Source organism: Bufo bufo, chromosome 5 (assembly GCF_905171765.1).
Source record: "Bufo bufo chromosome 5, aBufBuf1.1, whole genome shotgun sequence".
NCBI lineage: Eukaryota > Metazoa > Chordata > Amphibia > Anura > Bufonidae > Bufo > Bufo bufo.
The window spans coordinates 451,242,178-451,261,835 of record NC_053393.1 but is presented as its reverse complement, the minus strand read 5'-3'; the positions used below and the strand labels follow the sequence as shown (position 1 = coordinate 451,261,835).

Below are 19,658 nucleotides of genomic sequence, written 5' to 3'. Positions count from 1 at the left end.
GTCTAGGTCTCTTACCAGGATTAGTAGAACTACAGGTAACAGCAGTCTCCTAGTCAATTGCACAAAGATATAAGCAAACACTGAAAGAATAAATGCTTGGTGGTCATACTTACTGCAAATGCAGCTAGAAGCTCTTTGCGAATATAATTGATCAAAAATATTTCGGGCCCATCTACCGGTCGTCAAGGTCGCTTCTAATCAGATGGGTCCTACTCTAACATGCCAGAGACCGCATATTTTATCTCCGAAATGGAAGTGTCCATAAATTCCTTCATCCAGGAGAACATCTCACAGACTGTAGGCTCCATACTGGGAGGCATGGGCCGACACCCAGGGCAACCGTGGAATTCATATGAATCTGGCAGTGGAGTGCCACAACTAGAGCACGCAAGATGCCTCTGTTTTTGAGTGGATTTTCCATGTCCGGAACCTGGAGATGTCATGATGACGCAAGTGTAGCACACTAGCAGAATTTCGGCTGACCACCTGAAGTGCAGCTCCGAATGTGACTGGAGTAACACAAGATACCTCTGTTATTAATACTGCCACACTGAGCTAGGCAGACTGGCTTAAATAGCCAGAGGGCAGAGCTAACCTCCTACCCGGAAGTTAGGTCAGAATGCAAGGCCTTACACAGCTGGGGCGGCCTTCTAGAAACTTACTACTAAGTAAAAATCAAATATAATACAACTAGTCAGCCCCCGTCTCCTGTCCTCAGACACACAAGAGGACAGGAGGTGCAGAAAAAAACTCTAGCGGCAAAAGAAGGCTGCGCACCCGACCGGAAGTCGTCAGATGACGCACTTCCGGTACGCCACTAGAGCGCTGGCCGCCCGAAGTATTAGAACTCTGGAGCGGTCGGCAGAGGAACCGGATGCCCCTATCCCCTGTCCTAAGACATCGAGGACAGGATCGAACCTACTCAGACGCTCTGGAGCTTCCCCACAGAAAAAAACAGCGGCCCCAAACGCCGCACGTCCACCCGGAAGTCGTCAGATGACGTCCTCCCGGACGAAGCAGGAGCGCCGCCCACGGGGCTTACGGAGAAGCAAGAAAAATCCCAGATGCCGAATGGCATCACACGAACAGGGGCCTGGACCCAAGGGCATCTCAGCAGGTATTTAAAAAGGCAGTAACTTAGTAAATTTAAGAGACTCCAGCTTGGGAGTCTCGCCTGTCCCAAGCTCACAGGACAGAAAAAAAGCACCTCCTGCTAGGGTGGGGAATCCAATATAGGGGTGGGTTTAATTAATTAATTATTGATACTTGGCAGTAATTTTCTTTCAACAAAAATTCCGCCTGGCCTGACCGGCTTCACAGGGGAGGAATCCCCACTTGTGCTGCTGGTTAGGACGACAGGGAAAGTTCTATATCCTCCAGGATAAGACATCTGTCTCTTCTGAACCTAAGAGAAAGAAAAAATATAAGGAGGCTTCACTGGTGTCAGGGTTTTAGGGGTGGACCTGGCGTGTGATTGGTTGATTAATTTAGTTTTTTAATTAAGCTTGTTAACCTGTTTCTTCTGGTTGTACCTAGGGGAATAAAACCCATATGTAGTTTGTGCTGCCGTAGGACAGATAACAACAATCCCTAAATAGAGCACAGATAAAAGATCAAACATCTCTATTAAAAACCATCAAAAACAAGAAAAAAAACTGAATAAATGCTTACCTTCCCCTTCCAATATAGCCCCATGTCTGATGCTGTCAGAGCCTCTATCAGAAAAAATTGGCATGTAGTAGAGAATGACCCCCTATTAGTCAAAGTTGCAAATCAACAACCACTTATCTCCTTTAGACCTAGGAAAAATGTGCCTGACCTCCTGGTAAAATGACAATATGACAACAAATTAGCAAAGGGACACAACTGGCTCCGGGGGTACATTGCCGGTCATTAGAGATTAGCAAATTTCTTGTTATGAAATTCATTCATGCTTTGTTTGGTGGTAAAAGCAGAATTGCGTTATGGATTCCGCTACCACAGACCATAACGCAATTCTATGACGGAATATTCCGTCATAATAGAAGTCTATGGGCTGCAAAATTGATCAGTCCCGTTTCTATTATGCAGGGAAGTCTCTACCAATCGTCTTTGCGGTCTGATGCGTCTGTAAAATGCACGGAGAGATGGTAATACGGAGAGAACACGCCTACAGAAGGAGGCAGAGATCATCATAAAAACTAAAGCCCTGGGACCTTTGGGTCTGTACGACAGGAATGACATAAGTGCGTTCCTGTAAATATGGAGTAGACACGTGAAAAAATAAAAAGATGTATACAGAAGTATTTGTCTTTCTAAAAAAAGTCGCACATTTTTAACCCTTCCGGTCCATTCACACGTCCATAGTGTATTGTGGATCCGCAATACACCCGGCCGGCAGCCCCATAGAACTGCCTATTCTTGTCCACAATTGCGGACAAGAAGAGAACATGTTCTATTTTTTTCCAGAGCCGCGGACCAGAAGATCGGGGGCGCGCTCCGGAAATGTGGATGCAGACAGCACACTGTGTGCATCCATTCCTGCCCTATAGAGAATGAATGGGTCCGCACCCGTTCTGCAATTTGCGGAATGGATAACAACCCATTCTACGGACGTGGTGTGAATGGACCCTTATTTGAAGTATTGTAGGAAAGGATGTGTTTTCATGCGTTTTATAATTGCGTCTTAATGAAGAGCTTATAAGGGATGTGACACACGTGTTTGTGTGTCTGTAGATCAGACGAACTGCACGCCAGCACGAAACAGCCGTCACCTATATGTCCATGTCTCCATGTACCTGCATTATGAAATAAAGGAAAGATTTTAACTCTCGGGGTGAGTACCATGTGACCTTTGTCTTCTGTACATGGACTGACAGTATCCGTGTTTTGCGTATCCGCAATTTGCAGACCGCAAAATACATACGTTCATGTGCATGAAGCTTAATACTGAACTACGGGCGTTGCCTGACATACCATGTGTACATGCAGTTTCATTCTCATGTGATTTTGAATTACAAAAAATCCAACATATTTCAAAAGTTCTGTAACTGAAAACAGTTATATTGTGATTTCACTTGGAGGATTCAAGTTCTTTCTGTTGCTGTTTTGGTGGTTGGATCACTTTTTCTTACAATGACGTCTGATTCTCTATACAAATGTCTTTTGATATATCTTCTGCAAAAATAACAATATACAAAAAAATGAAACTTGAGATTTGAGAGTCTGAGATTATGAGCAGGGACGCTGGCTCCTTTAGGCCTCATGCACACGACCGTTGTGTGTTTTGCGGTCCGCAAATTGAGTATCCACAAAACACGGATGGCATCTGTGTGCGTTCCATAATTTGCGGAACGGCACGGACAACCATTAATATAACTGCCTATTCTTGTCCGCAAAACGCAGACAAGAATAGGACAGGTTATATTTTTTTTTGTGGACTACGGAACGGAGAAACGGATGCGGACAACACACGGAGTGCTGTCCGCATCTTTTGCGGCCCCATTGAAGTGAATGGGTCTGCATCCAAGGCGCAAAAACTGCGGCTCGGATGCGGACCAAAACAACGGCCGTGTGCATGAGGCCTTACTTGAAGTCAGCCATCTTTCCCTAATTCCATCACATGATGGGCCTGCAGGCTTTTCATAAACAGGAGGAGGGATCATGGAGACTGACTGCTATTTTGTGCAGCTGTGACTTGTTGAGCCCAGTTTAAATGCTGGTGCACAGGTCCCTGCCCAGCTCATTCCCCTTCCAGGATGTTGCCTGTAGTAGTGGAAGGTCTGGTGGTGCTCTGCCTGGTCTCCAGCATTCAGGCAGGAAAACGTGAGGGTCTAACATGGTCATTTTCATGTGTCAGTGTATACAGTGGGGGGTTAGCAGCAGTAGAGCTACAAGATCCAGACTGTACAGATGTAGCAGAGCTAAAAGGAGCTGATGATGCCACTGAAAACTTCTGGAAAAAGTCTAAATAGTTTACCATGTTTACTTAATGGGGTAACTATCCCTTTTAGCTGTGCTACATCTGTATATTGACCTACACATTCAGACTGTATAACTGATATATATGTTGTGTAACACCTGTGCTTGCTAAATGCTAATATACTGTGAAGTGTTAAGTCCTCTGTTTTAAACTGTCTAAAACTTCTACAGAATGTTAGTGTGTACCGTGTGTATCTGCTGCAGGATTTCTGTTACATCAAAATCTCTGCTGAAAAGGCTTTAATTTTGTTGCATAACTTTTCAGTGCAAATGCTGTGGGTTTGTTACAATGCAGAAGGTGAAACTGGTAAATGGTGTAAACTTATAACTTGCAGCACAGGTTATATACAGGTTCTGCTGCGGAAATGTTATGCAGCATTTGGATTTTATTTTTTATTTTTTTTTGGTTAACAGAACCAATGCTTCTCTTTACTAGTGCTGTGAGTCGGAATATTCTCCCCTTGCTGATTTAATAGCAGGTGGAGTCCAGCAATCTTCCTACATGGCCATGCACATTGATGGTTGAACAATTCCTTAGCTGCAGCTATACATGTGTGGCTCCATCTGGTATCTGCACAGACGGATCCGCACCTATAATGCAAACGCTTGTATCCGTTACACTTTTTTTTTTTTTTTTTTTTTTAAAGAATGCAAGATCAAAACTGATCTGTCCTGACTTACATTGGAAGTCAATGGGGGACGGATCTGTTTTCAATTACACCATATTGTCAGTGAAAACGGATCCGTCCCTATTGACTTGCATTGTAAGTCAGGATGGATCCGTTTGGGTCCGCATCGACAGTCTTTCTGGGATCATTATTGGACATCTTTCTGGGATCATTATTGGACTTCAAATCTTTGGCCAGACATTGCCGATAAGGAAGTTGCACAAAATGGCAGTCTGTTTCACTACTTGTGGTCAGACCTATGATGGGGAAACTGAACACTATTATTCGATGGGGTTCATCTGATGGATCTGATACTTCATTTTCATTCGATTTCAAAGATGGAGCTGACCATCGATGAGCAGAGCTGTGGTAGCATTGTGAAGGGGCCCTGAAACGTACATGGTTAGTGTTGGACTACGTGTAGTATTAGGACAAGTAGCTTTACTGTCCAGTATCTGAGCTATAGGGGTAGTATACAGGACATGGAAGCTGCAGCTCCCTCCATAGAACTGCTAACTACATAACATGCTGAACTCGCAATGTCTTACTGGCAAAGAACATGGGGAACATCTAAGTCCATGCACTCAATATCTTTTAAATCCCAATATGTAACTTAACAGGGTTTCAGGATGTAAAGGAGTTTGGAAGGAAATCTGGCTCTAGAGGTCCCGGCAACCACATAAATGGCTGGTCTCCTGATACCAACTCGTGGAATGAGAAACTGTACCCTGCCTGGAAGTCTGGGGATACAAGATGGGAAAACTGCTGGAAAGGTATTACTTCAGATATAACTGTAATAAAATGCATGTGACTTAAAATCCTGCTGACTTCATATGTTTGTCTAGGTGGCAAGGTTGTGGCATTGTTGACCAGTGACAGTCCTGCGCTGATAGGGTCAAACATCACTTTTGCTGTCAACCTGCAGTTCCCCAGATGTCAGAAGGAAAATGAAGATGGAGACATTGTCTATGAAAGAGGGTGTGGAAATGGTAAATACAGTGACTACAGAATGTTGTAGATCTAGATGTGTAGATGACATCTTACAAGGTTGTCTATTTAGTTTCCTCCAGCTTCCCAGACCAATATGTGTATAACTGGACCAAGTGGATAGATTTCTGTAACGAAGGAAACTGCAGCTTTGCTAACGGCTTTCCAGATGGCAGACCATTTCCACATCCCCCTCGCTGGAGGCGACACAACTTCATTTACATTTTCTCCACTCAAGGTATGTTTCTTGTGTAGTGCCTGTAATCTACTTGGGGTGCTTTACACCTACAGGTATCTCACCATCTTCTGTCCAATGAAAACTATGGATTTACAGTAAAGATCAAGGCATGAAGAACACGTGTGCTTGTATTGGTGCTGCTATCCCTGTAGAATCCAAAGTTCATTTGAGTGCATGAAAGTGGCATATGTTTGGGCCTGTTCAGTGGAACAAACTGTCCAGTAATGAGCTGCTGTAAACTGATTGGAGGTGATGTTGGGGACCCCCCCCCCCCCTCCTCCCACACACTGACCTGATATTGATTACCTATCCATGGCTGTAACTTAAACTGTACTGGAGTGTCTTACTTGTTGGGGATCAAGCAGAGATCTTTATCTTGCTCTATGGCAGAAAGTAAATACTCAATGCATTCCCTATGGGCAGTAATTTTGTGCAGTAAAGTGTAGGTGTAGCCTAAGTGTTTAATAAGACCTTCTGCCTGGTAAGGGTGCTGTCACATATTCAGTTTTTTTTTTTATACAGTTCTTGAAGCAAAATCGGGATTAGTGATGAGCAAACTTGTGTTTTTTCAAGTTCTGCGTACAGGTTTGGGTTATCTAAGAATCCCGTTATGGATTCCACTACCACGGACCATACTGGAATTCGATGACTGCATACACTACGGAAGCCTGTAAGCGGGGTCTATAGCAGGGATGAGCAACGTTTTGGTACTCCAGTTGCTGTGAAACTGCAACTCCCAGCATGCAAACATGACTGGCTTGTTAGAACTCCACAGAAGTGACAAGCATTCTGGGGTTGTAGTTTCTAAACGGATGGAGTGCCCGAGGTTGATCCCTGGTCTATAGGTTCATTCACTACAAACTTGCACTAATATATAAATTATAATGCCTTTATTCACACTAAAGTGTTTTGATCAGAGCCAAAACCAGGATTGGAGCCTCTATGGACTTCAGGCATAAAAAGATCATCCCCTGTTCTGTTTAGAGCCACACCTGGTTTTGGCTCGCATCACATTTCTGCCTCTGTTTTGGTCAAAATGGTGACTTCCAGTTTACTGTATTCTGGGGGCTTCAATGGGGTTGTCCAACCATGACAAATCGCTTATCTACAGTATAGGTGAGTATAGCGGGGTCTGACCACTAGGAATCCCCCTGATCACAAGAATGGGATGAATCCCAGGGTCGTCTAAGGTGCATGGGTGACTGTCTGAATGGAGAGCTGATCACTATGGATGAGTGAGTTGACTTCTGATGCGTCATCTGAAGTCTATTCCCATAAAACTTTGTAATACTGTGCGGAGCGGGAGCTCCATATAGTATTAGAATGTATTTTCTCCAATGAGCCCAAGTTATTACTTCACAAATTCTTGTAAGACTTTGATAACTTGGTGAATTACTGTAAAAACCTTGATGCTTAACTCTGGTTTGGTTCTAAGTGATACCTTGGAACTGAACCAGAGTTCGATATCTACTTTTACAGTAATCAATTCAGTCATTGCAAATAGTCTTGCAAGACTTTGTGAAGTAATAACTTTGGCTCATTGGAGCAAATATAAAGATTTGTGCAGGTTGACTCCAGATGAAAAATCCAAAATCCATCCCTACAGTCCATGAGTGGTGCTTTAAGTCAACAGGTTCTCCAGCAGACTCTGACCAGAATGAGGTCCAATGTCCTGTGGACAGGTGAAGTTATGGTGGGGATGCCTTTTAAGTTGGATAACCATTAAGGACTGAAAACAAAGCTTTGATTATGCTTTTATGAAATGTGCAAGCCATTGCACATGTAGATTGAAGAATGGTGTTCTCTCTTGTCAGGCCAATATTACGGAATGATTGGGAGATCGTTTACTACTCTGTCCATTAATACTTCAAACATCAATGCTGGAACGCAAATGATGGAGGTCAAGGTTTTTAGAAGAGGTTCTCATAACCACTACCCAGTTGCTACAGCAAGCAGCATTTATGTTGTAACTGGTAAGCTATGAAATCTATGTAAAGGCACCAAAGATTCAGCATTTGAACAGTGGCATGTGTTGGTGGCTGCTAGAGATGACTGAATTTGATTTTTGAAATTCGTTTACTGGTAAAAGGTGAATTGTGTTATAGATTCCGTTAACACGGACCATAATGCAATTCTATGCCTTTAGAGGTATTCTGTTAATTATTCTGTCATAGTAAGTCTATGGGGGCTGCAAAACAGATCTGTCCCGTTTATGCAGGAGGGGACTCCCCTGCATAACTAAAATGGGGATGGATCCGTTTTGCAGCCCGTAGAATTCTATTATGATGGAATCCCTGCACATTCTGAGTTTAGCTGTTAATTACTGATAGGACTGCCTCCTTGACTCCAATGTCCAGGATGAGAAATAATTTAATTTTTCATCATAACTTGTAATTTGGTTATTTTCCAACATGCATATGTTAAGCTCACACAACTATCTTTATGCTCTTCCTATGCTTGACTCATGTGCTTGGGTCAATTGGTGACCGGCAGCCAATGCTACACAAGTAAGCATACAGGGAAGACTGTTAGGCCTCTTTCACACGGGCGTTGCGGAAAAATGTGCGGGTGCGTTGCGGGAACACCCGCGATTTTTCCGCACTAGTGCAAAACATTGAAATGCGTTTTGCACTCGCGTGAAAAAAATCGTGCGTGTTTGGTACCCGAACTTCTTCACAGAAGTTCAGGCTTGGGATCAATGTTCTGTGGATTGTATTTTCCCTTATAACATGGTTATAAGGGAAAATAATAGCATTCTGAATACAGAATGCAAAGTAAAATAGCACTGGAGGGGTTAAAAAAATAAATAAAATTTAACTCGCCTTAATCCACTTGCTTGCATAGCCCGGCATCTCCTTGTGTCTCCTTTGTTGAAAGACCTGTGGTGAGCATTAATTATAGATCAAGGACCTGTGATGACGTCACTCCTGTCATCACATGGTACGTCACATGATCTTTTACCATGGTGATTCACCATGGTAAAAGATCATGTGATGCCTGGAGTGACGTCATCACAGGTCCTTGATCTATAATTAATGCTCACCACAGGTCTTTCAACAAAGGAGACACAAGGAGATGCCGGGCTATGCAAGCAAGTGGATTAAGGTGAGTTAAATTTTTATTTTTTTAACCCCTCCAGTGCTATTTTACTTTGCATTCTGTATTCAGAATGCTATTTTCCCTTATAACCATGTTATAAGGGAAAATAATAATGATCGGGTCTCCATCCCGATCGTCTCCTAGCAACCGTGCGTGAAAATCGCACCGCATCCGCACTTGCTTGCGATTTTCACGCAACCCCATTCATTTCTATGGGGCCTGCGTTGCGTGAAAAACGCACAAAGAGGAGCATGCTGCGATTTTCACACAACGTAAAAGTGATGCGTGAAAATCGCCGCTCGTGTGCACAGCCCCATAGAAATGAATGGGTCGGTATTCAGTGCGGGTGCAATGCGTTCACCTCCCGCATCGCATCTGCGTGGAATACTCGCTCGTGTGAAAGGGGCCTAAGGCTGGTTTCACACGGGCTTTGTGGATTGGGGCCGGATATGTTCAGGGTGCGTTCAGTGAAACTCGCACTATTTTGCAAGTTCAGTCAGTTTTGTCTGCAGTTGCGTTTAGTTCAGTTTTTTTTTTTTCTGCGCGGGTGCAATGCGTTTTGATGCGTTTTTCACGCGCGTGATAAAAAACAATGTTTGCAAACAACAGCTCTTAGCAACCATCAGTAAAAAACGCATCGCACCTGCACTTGCTTGCGAATGCAATGCGTTTTTCACGCACCCCATTCACTTCTATGGAGCCAGGGCTGCGTGAAAAATGCAGAATATAGAACATGCTGCGATTTTCATGCAACGCAGAACTGATGCGTGAAAAACAACGCTCATGTACACAGACCCAGTGAAATGAATGGGTCAGGATTCAGTGCGGGTGCTATGCGTTCACGTCACGCATTGCACCCGCGCGGAAAACTCGCTCGTGTGAAAGGGGCTTTACTGATGGGACCACCCAAATGACACCTGAACATAAGTTTAAATGTATAAATTAAGGGGGTCACTTATTAACATGTGCCTATTTTTATTTTTTCCCCTCCCCCACGACAGCACCACTGAGAGATGGCTCCGCCTCCAAGGACAGGAAACCTGTAGCATAAAAAAGGTGGAGCCACTCTCCCACCTCAGTGAGGTTTCCTGTCCCTGGAGCAGGAGACTTGTAGTTTTTATTTCTAGGAGGCCCATGGCTTGGAAGTCCTAGGAAAGCCTAGAGAGTCATGGGTCTTACCAGCCTGAGACCGGGTGCCGGGTCTGTTTAGGGACGATGGAGGTCGGTCCGGGGCCGATTCTTCATTCCAGAGGCTGAGGACACCGGTCCCTCAAAGGAGTGAGACCGCGTGGGGCCGCACGAGCGGCTCGCATGGAACACGCCAGAGGGCGATAGTTCCGGGTGCGCACGTGTGTGCTGCAGACTGCCGACGCAGGAGCAGTGGAACGCACCGGAGCAGGAACCGGAAGTCGCGGAATGACGTCACAGAGGTGAGACGTGCGTTCCAGATACAAGTTCCGGTCAGATGACCGGAAATAAAAGGGGAGACCAGGCGGTGCAGCGTTCTCAGTGTTGGCAGGCACCATTGAACCTGCAGAGATTTCTCCTAACGCTGGGCTGCTAGTCATTTTTCCTTTCAGAAAGCACTCTGCATCCGGACCAGGTTGGTGACTTCTGGCACAAGAAAGCTCCCGGGGAACATGTGGAACTCTCCAAGGAGAGGTGCTGTTCCCTGCTTCATATTTTTCCTAAAAACCTCTATGCCTCTAGGTATATTATGGAGGAGGACAAGAGGTCAGAAGAAGTGGACGCTGAAAAGCAGATGCCGGTATAGAATCTTCTGAAGGGGTAAGAGGCAACGGTTGATATAAATACTGATGGTGTTCTTTGTATCTGCTGTCATTTCTTAGGTACCACCTAAAAAGGTCGCATCAAAGAGAAAGAATAAGGAATGTGCACTATGTAGATGCCCCTTGTCCTCATCTTATTCTAAAAAACTATGCCAGGAATGTATTGACAGAACACTGGCAGAAGAATCCCCGAATTTTATGAAGGGTATTAGAGCATTCATTAGATCGGAGGTTAAGGAGTCCCTTAAAACCTCAAAAAAACCTAAAAAAGCAGCGGAAAGAGTAGATTCAGAGGTGGAGTCAGTAGATGATAGTGAGGAGGATAGGGATGAAGAGTCTGAGGATTCATCCTTATCAGAAGACGAGAAAGAGAAAAAATTTCTGTTTCCAGTAACGGATACAGAAAAACTCCTGAAGACCATTAGAGCTACTTTGGAATTGGAAGACGTCAGAGAGGACATATCCATGGCCGATACAGTTTTTGAGGGACTACGGGAAAAGAAAAAGAGATGTTTTCCCTTACATAGAAGCATTTCAGCCCTAATAGATCAGGAATGGAAAAAACCTGACAGAAAGGCGTTTATAAGTAAAAATTTCAAAAGAAAATACCCTTTTGAGGAAGAGGCCACTACGTCCTGGGACAAAGCGCCCAAATTAGATGTGGCAATATCCAAGGTGTCCAGAAGATCTTCCCTACCATTTGAAGATATGGGGTTTTTGAAGGATCCATTAGATAAAAAAATAGACTCTTGCCTTAAAAATACATGGGAGGCATCTACGGCTTCCTTCAGGCCCAACATAGCCGCAACGGTCACAGCTAGGTCATTAGCCATCTGGCTTGAAAGACTAGAAGGACAGCTAAGGGACAAGTGTCCTAGGGAACAAATTCTAGCTTCTTTACCCACCTTACAGAAGGCGGCGGATTTTTTATCCGACGCCTCGGTTGAGGCGGTTCGTTTATCGGCCAGGTCTGCTTCCATCTCTAATTCAGGCCGTAGAGCTTTATGGCTGAAGAACTGGAGGGGAGGAGACATGGCTTCTAAGCAGCGCTTATGTGGTATTCCCTGTCAGGGTCAATTCCTGTTTGGCCCAGAGCTGGATGCTCTCCTAGAGAAAGCAGCGGATAGGAAAAAGAGGATGCCACAGGAATCCTCTTTTTCACAATTTAGACCCTACAGGCGTCCCTTTCGGAATACATCAAGATTTCAGGGAAGAGGACAGTCAGGAGACAGGGATCAGTTCACCAGACCCAGGGGGTCAGGAGGTAGGGGCTTTATGTTCGGGAACTCCTCCTCCCAGAAGGATAAGATGTCCAAAAAATGACGCCAGACTACAGGTAGGGGGGAGATTAAGATTCTTCCTTCCTGCCTGGAAAGAGGTAGCAGGCATTTGGGTCACAAATATTATGATGGAAGGTTTAAGACTGCAATTCAAGAGACATTACCCACAAAGATTTGTGGTCACCAGAGAATCCAAAAGATTGACAGAAGAGGTAGATCAATTAATAGTCAAGAAGGTGTTGATACCAGTACCAGAAATGGAGTGGGGGAGAGGTTTTTACTCGACTCTGTTTTTGGTGAAAAAACCGGACGGTTCATTTCGGACTATAATAAATTTAAGACAATTAAACAAATCCCTAGTCATAAAAAAATTCAAAATGGAGACCATAAAATCGGCAATTCATTTAGTCTTCCAAGGGTGTTTCATGGCAGTGTTAGACCTAAAAGATGCATATCTGCATATTCCGGTGCATCCTTTCTTCCAGAAATTCCTGAGGGTGGCGGTAGTCAGAAAGGGCAGGACCAGACATCTACAGTTCCAGGCTATGCCTTTCGGACTATCAAGCGCACCAAGAACCTTCACCAAGGTAATGGCAGAAGTGGCCTCATTTATCCGCAAGGAGGATATTCTTTTCCTGCCGTATCTAGACGATTTTTTAATAATAGCAGAATCACAAGAGAAGTGTCAGAAATCTGTCCAGAGAGTGATTCGGATTCTAGAGCATCTGGGGTGGATGATCAATATGAAAAAATCCAGATTAGAACCCAGCACGATACAGACCTTTTTGGGATTGCGGCTAGATTCCCTGCGACAGAGGACCTTTCTTCCAGTAGAGAAAATAGAGAAAATTCGGAACGAGGCCCGGAAAGCTCAGAAAAATCCGGGAATGTCGGTCCGGAAAGCCATGTCTCTATTAGGCTTGATGACAGCTTGTATACCAGCGGTCCAGTGGGCACAGTTCCATTCAAGACAGTTGCAGGAGAATATTTTGCAGGTAACTGGACGGAAGGAGATTACCTTGGACTCCCAGATGAATCTGTGCAGGAGGACTCTTATCTCCCTCAACTGGTGGTTGGAGGTAAAGAATTTAGATCAGGGTATCCCATGGAATTACCCAGATCCGGTAGTCATTACGACAGATGCCAGCCCATGGGGGTGGGGGGCACACTTCCAAGATCAGTTAAGGCAGGGAAGGTGGTCCCCGTTACAGAGACTATTCTCTTCAAACAGGAAGGAGTTGAGAGCAGTGTTATTGGCCCTAAGAGCAGCCCTTCCAGAGATTCATCACCAGCATGTCAGGATCATGTCAGACAACAGGACGGTAGTGGCATACCTGAACCGTCAGGGAGGTACGAGATCCCGATCTTTAATGAGGGAGACAGAGTTGATATTTTGGGAGATAAGAAGTCAGGTGACACACATATCCGCTCTTCATATAAGAGGAAGGGAGAATGTCCAGGCCGACTTTCTGAGTCGCCACCGATTAAGACAGGGAGAATGGTCTCTAGATCCCTTGATATTTGCAAAAATTGTAAGATTATGGGGGGTCCCAGAGATAGACCTCTTTGCCACCAGAGAGAACAGGCAGGTGGAGAAATTTTGCTCTCTCAACCCTTACGAATCTCCGGTTGGGGTGGATGCCTTCCTTTTGGAATGGAAGTTTCATCTAGGGTATGCCTTTCCCCCTCTTCAGCTCCTTCCCAGAGTGCTCAGGAAAATCAGAGAGGAGAGGTCGGACATGATAGTGGTCGCCCCCTTTTGGCCAAAGAGGGCATGGTTCTCCCTCCTCAGGTCCATGTCGGTAGTGGAACCTTGGGTTCTCCCCGAGATCCCGAATCTCCTAAGGCAGGGCCCAGTAATGCATCCGGAGGTAGAGTCCCTCCATGTCACTGCTTGGAGATTGAAAGGGCACACTTAATCAGGGAAGGTTTTTCAGAGGCTCTCGTTTCCACAATTCTGAAAAGCAGGAAAAAAGTGACCAACACGATTTATGCTAGAATTTGGAGAAAATTCTTATCCTTTTCAGGCCTCGACATTAATGTTTGGCCAGAAAGGATTTCCACTAGACAGGTGTTGGAATTTTTACAACAGGGATTAACCTTAGGTTTAGCGAAAAGCACCCTAAAGGTTCAAGTTTCAGCCCTCTCGGGATTAAGTGGTAGAAGTCTGGCCATGGATCCCTGGATAGTCAGATTTTTCAGGGCAGTAGATAGGATTGTTCCAGTGAGGGGGCCTAGGTTTCCTCCCTGGGATCTGAATTTAGTTCTGAAATCCTTAACTTGTCATCCATTTGAGCCTATCGAGGATAGCTCCATAAAAAATCTAACTCTGAAACTGGTGATTCTGATAGCCCTCACTTCAGCACGAAGAGTTAGTGAGATCCAGGCCCTGTCCATTAATCCACCGTTTATGACTATACGAGAGGATAGGGTAGTGTTAAGGCCAGACCCAAAATTCGTTCCTAAAGTCCCTTCTAGGACCAACAGGTTACAGGAGATAGTTCTCCCAGTTTTTTTTCCAGATCCAAAGAATGAGGATGAAGAGAAATGGCATCTCCTAGATGTAAGAAGGTGCCTGATCCAGTACCTAGAAAGATCCAGGGACTGGAGAAAGTCCTCATCTTTGTTGATCCTACATGCGGGGGTTAGGAGAGGTAATGCTGCCTCTAAGAGTACCATCGCTAGATGGATTCGAGAGCTGATTTCTCTAGCATACTCTTGTTCTGGGGTTTCTCCTCCACTATCCTTGAAGGCTCACTCTACCAGAGCGGTATCTACCTCCTGGGCAGAAAGGTCCAGTGTGTCAGTTGATCAGATCTGTAGAGCGGCCACCTGGGCTTCTCCATCTACCTTTTATAGGCACTATAGATTACAACTTGATTCTATATCTGACCTCCTTTTCGGCACAAAGGTGTTAGAAGTTGGTACCCACCCTTAGATTCTATGAAATCTCTCTCAGTGGTGCTGTCGTGGGGGAGGGGAAAAATGATGATTACACTTACCGGTAATCGGATTTTCCTGACCCCACGACAGCACCCATCTAATTCCCTCCCTAAGGTGGTGGTTGGTGTTAAGATTTCACGTGGTGATATGCAAAAAAAAAAAAAAAAAAAAGGATTTAGATATTGTATTAACCAAAAGGGGAGTCCCTCTCATACTCTGTAAACCCACTGAGGTGGGAGAGTGGCTCCACCTTTTTTATGCTACAGGTTTCCTGTCCTTGGAGGCGGAGCCATCTCTCAGTGGTGCTGTCGTGGGGTCAGGAAAATCCGATTACCGGTAAGTGTAATCATCATTTTCGTATGTCGCAGATTGTCGCATAAAGGTTATTTGCACAGCGAACTGACTTTTCCCTGCTCATGCCAGGTCTAAAAGGGGGATGGGGTAGAGGGAGGACTGGCAGGCCCATCTCATTAATTTTCTATGCCTGTTTTAGGGATAGAAAATGGTCTAAATCTAAGCCATCAAGGGAGCTGGCATAGATTTAGACAGATGGTGGATACACATACTATGTAGAGGCCAGCACCTACATGCATTAGGTATATCCACTGCCAGCGCAAGGGGTATTAAGACCAGTGTCTAAAATGCCAGTCTTAAACACCCTGCATGTTTTGCTAAATAGTGTCCCACAATCTGCTTGGCTCTAACGTGCTGCCTGCAGACTTTCATGGTGACACGTTCCCTCTAAACTTGACTACTTTTTATTTTTTAATAGATCAAGTTCCATTTTATGTGAACCTTACACAGAAGAATGACAAGAATTCCTCAGACAGCATCTTTATTAAAGATTCACCAATCAAATTTGACATCCACATTCATGATCCGAGCAATTATCTCAAGAATTCTGAATTGACATTTGATTGGGACTATGGTGATGGGAATGGGTCATCTGTTTCCAATAACCCTGTCTCTAGTGATATTTATACCATGCTTGGAAGCTTTAGGGCTAACTTGACCATCAAAGCTGCCATTCCTGGTCCATGTAAACCTGTTACACCCACTCCAATCCCTACACAACCTCTACCAACCACCACCAGTACTTTCACCACTTCCAATTCTACAGGTGAGTTGTATAAAAACAAATGTATCTAAGCTTGATATTTTATGATTAAAGGTGTTTTCTGGCCCCTGATATTAATAATGTACCTCAGGATAGGTCATTAATATTAAATCTGAGGGTCTGACACCCTACCCCAAGCACTGTGAATGGTACAGGAAGAGTAGTAGTTGTGCCAGGTTACTGCAGCCCTGCTCCTACTTACTTCAGTGGTAGCTGAGTTGCAGTAATCCAGCATAGCCACTACAGAGCTGTGCTTGTTCTATTCAAAGTATTGGCTCTAGGGCCAGAGGCTGCCGGGAACAGCTGATTGGCAGAGTGGGGTGTTGGAAACTCAACGACTGGATGTTGATGACCTATCCTGAGGATATGTCATCACTGTAAGGAGCCTGTAAAACCAATTTAAGCATTGACCCATCCTCGGGTCATTAATAGCCAATCAGCTGTTCCCTGCAGCCTCTGGCGCTAGCACTCTGAAAGGAACGTGAAGCATGGCTGAGTGTAGTGGCTGCGCAGGATTACTGCAGCTCAGCTACCACTGAAGTAACCTGGCACAACCACTAAGCTTACTGTTCCATTTACAGTGCTAGTTCTAGCACGGGGGTGCAGGGTGTTGGACCCTCCCTGATCTATCCAGAAGTAGATCAATAATATCAGGAGCCTGGAAACCCCTTAAGGTTTGCTTAGGAGATGCACAAATGGTATCTGGCAGTGGGATTGATCTTGTGTCCATAATGTGTGGGAGGGGGGGGGGGTTGACGGTGCTGCAGGTAATCCTCTGTACAAAAAAGTACAGTAAGCCATATGTGCAGGAGATCTTTATTTTTATTTTTTTCCCCCTCCTCCCCTTGTAGATAACTCAACAGAACTACCACAGTTTGACACTGACACTTTACCACTGACAACTGAAATGCCAAACGTTACCACTGTTTATACAGCCATTCCATACACCACTTCTACTCCTGGTTGCTTCATATATAGATATGGTTATTACAGCACTAAGATTACAGTTGTAGGTAAGTTGTCGGTCACTTATACAGCTCGGCTTAGAATGTACAGTGCCTAGAATCTGACTTGCTCTTTCCAACTTCAGATGGTATCCTTGAGGTGAACATTGTTGAAATGACAAGCATCCAAGTACCCACATCTCAGACCGAAGGCTCTCTTGTTGACTTTGTGGTGACTTGCGAAGGAAGGTATGTCTTGGCAAACAGAAGACAAACTCCCTGTAAAACTGATGTTCCCTGTGTTTGATAACCTTGTTCCTTCAGTCTGCCTACAGATGCCTGCACGGTAGTCTCGGATGCTAGTTGCATGATTCCCCAGGACATGGTTTGTGATGAAGTTCCATCTTCTGATCAATGCTTGCTGATCCTAAGAAGAGCATTTGAGCCAGGATCTTACTGTGTAAATATCACACTAAGTGATGGTGCAAGTTTGGCTCTTGCTAGTACGCTGGTGTTTATAGATGGTGGTAAGTGACACCCTATTGGTTTTCAGTGTCCATAGGATTGACAGCCTGAAGTAGCTCACACTGTAAAAGCTTCCAATGTATGTTAACCCCTATCGGGCACATTTCAGGGTTCTACAAATTTAATACAGCAAATTGCTGAACTGTTATGACCTCTTCTACACATGCAGATGATCATCCCTGATATCAGGGATGAGCATTTGTAGAAACTATTGATCCCAATAATTGCCCTGTGCAAAAGCTATTGGCGTTCAGGTCTTTCAGCTAGCTCCTAGGATCAGTTTCTGTGCAGCAGATCAGCCTGTGTAAACTGGATCTGCTGCCAAAAAATGAATGTATGCTACAGCCATTGTTTGTGCCCAATCACTTGTCCTGCATACAGCAGAGGTGGTTGCTGTATGTAAATGCATCTCTTACCTCCACTGATTATTGGGTAATGATCAGGAACATCTGGCTCATTCAATTACCTGAAACATGGGTCTATGTGAAAGGGTTCTCTGGGAATGATTTTAAAATGGCTGCCTGCAACCTGTCCTAGAATGTGAGGAGACTGGTTGCCTGGGGGGTGAAGGGCGGGGGCCTTACTACACCCTGCACCTTTGTACAATAGATGGTAATGATGTGATCCTGCCTATATGCTATGTCTGACAGAAGAACTCACTAATACTTAGTATATGTAAGTGCCAGAGCGTAGTTTAGTGAGACCCCCCCCCTCCCCCCTCCGTAAGTGGAGGCAACCAGTGCTCCTCACATTCTAGGACATGATACTGCCAGCCATTTTGGAGAACCCTTTCAAGTGAGTTTCCCCTCCTCATATTCTAGACAAACATTCACAACAAGGAGTGACAGTGCAGCTTGTTAGTCCAATCTGCTTCTTCTGACTACCCTCTCCCAACCATAAATTTTATCCTTAACTTTCAAAAGCTTGACTTGAAGATGGTCACTTGCATCCAACTATTACAGTTGTGCAACAGGACTCAAATAAGGTATCAAGACATAATGTAGACTTCCTTTTTTTCCCCTGTAGGTTCTAAAATGCAGCAGACTGTTTCCGCAGTACTTGTTCCTCTTGCTTTGGTTGCACTTGTTGCTGTGGTGATTGGTATTACCCTTTACAGGTAAGTTAGTATTCCTACATTCATTTAAAACATGGTTTTGGCTTTTCCATTTGACATCTTAGTATCTCTTTACAGCTCAAACTCTTTCTTCCAACCAGCATTGTGGCTGGTGGCAATATTTTACTTCTCTGGCCAGGAATCCTGGGGCAATAACCAGAATTTTATTGAGGTGTTCTAGAGATTAGCCTGCACAGTGTAAACTTGGATTAAAACATCTAAACAAATCACACTAGTGGACAATTCTGGGTAGTCTGGCTCACCTTTTAGTCTAAGTTTATACCACTTAAAGTTGACTAACTTTCCACTGTTTTTTGTTTGACAAGGGGGCATAGCCTTCCAATGTGGTGCAAAGCATGTATGCCAGTCTGATTTGGTGGATACTGCACCAAAATATTTCTAAACCTAATGAGCCAAATTTAATTTTATTTTTTTTTTTATAGAACAAGGTCTAGGTGCACTCACATTAGTAAATACAGGACAGTTTTTTTCATGTGGGGAGCCCATACGTTATAACTGGCTATAATCTAGCAAAACTTCTGGGCACAACTGCTGCATGTAATATTTTTGATCCTATCAATTTAAGGAAGAACTTGGTATTAAGTAAACTGCCTTTTATCATCTAGGAAATACAAGGAATATAAACCAATTGCAAATGCTTCAGATGGAAGAAGTGATCAAGGAATCATTGTGTACTTCAGTCAGATCAAAGATGTTCTCTTCAAAAAAAGCAACGAGCGTGATCCTCTTCTGAAAAGCGAGGCTGCAATAATATAATTCTTAAAACTGTCTGCCATGTCTTGGTATGCTGCTGCTTGGTCCTTCATCTAAGTCCTAAACCTGTAGTAGAAATACTTGTTAATAAAGTGTTTCCTTTAACTGGTGTCGTGTCTAAAATGGGTAATGGTTACAACCTGGTCATTCTTGCAGTCAGAGGCTGTCTGGAACACAATGTTAATATACATTCATCCCTCCTCCAATTCTTTTTGATCA

The 19,658-nt window shown here is 44.3% G+C and overlaps 1 protein-coding gene across 1 annotated transcript; it reads left to right on the top strand.

Moving 5' to 3' along the window:
• The first annotated feature begins 3,653 nt into the window (after nucleotides 1–3,653).
• LOC121002274 (protein QNR-71-like) lies at nucleotides 3,654–19,442 on the top strand. Its single transcript, XM_040433661.1, has 11 exons — nucleotides 3,654–3,804; nucleotides 5,249–5,401; nucleotides 5,474–5,617; nucleotides 5,689–5,853; nucleotides 7,668–7,826; nucleotides 15,738–16,085; nucleotides 16,934–17,095; nucleotides 17,173–17,275; nucleotides 17,351–17,553; nucleotides 18,578–18,668; nucleotides 19,292–19,442. Exons 1-11 carry the CDS (start codon nucleotides 3,738–3,740, stop codon nucleotides 19,440–19,442), a joined length of 1,746 nt encoding a protein of 581 aa, XP_040289595.1. The 5' UTR covers nucleotides 3,654–3,737.
• Nucleotides 19,443–19,658: the final 216 nt, after the last annotated feature.

What these genes read in the sequence shown, in the direction of transcription:
- LOC121002274 (XM_040433661.1), top strand. Translation starts at nt 3,738, where the DNA reads ATGTTGCCTGTAGTAGTGGAAGGTCTGGTGGTGCTCTGCCTGGTCTCC. An exon ending in CACCACTTCCAATTCTACAG is followed by an intron (nt 16,086 to 16,933) that starts GTGAGTTGTATA and finishes CTCCCCTTGTAG; the next exon opens with ATAACTCAACAGAACTACCA. An exon ending in GCTGGTGTTTATAGATGGTG is followed by an intron (nt 17,554 to 18,577) that starts GTAAGTGACACC and finishes TTTCCCCTGTAG; the next exon opens with GTTCTAAAATGCAGCAGACT.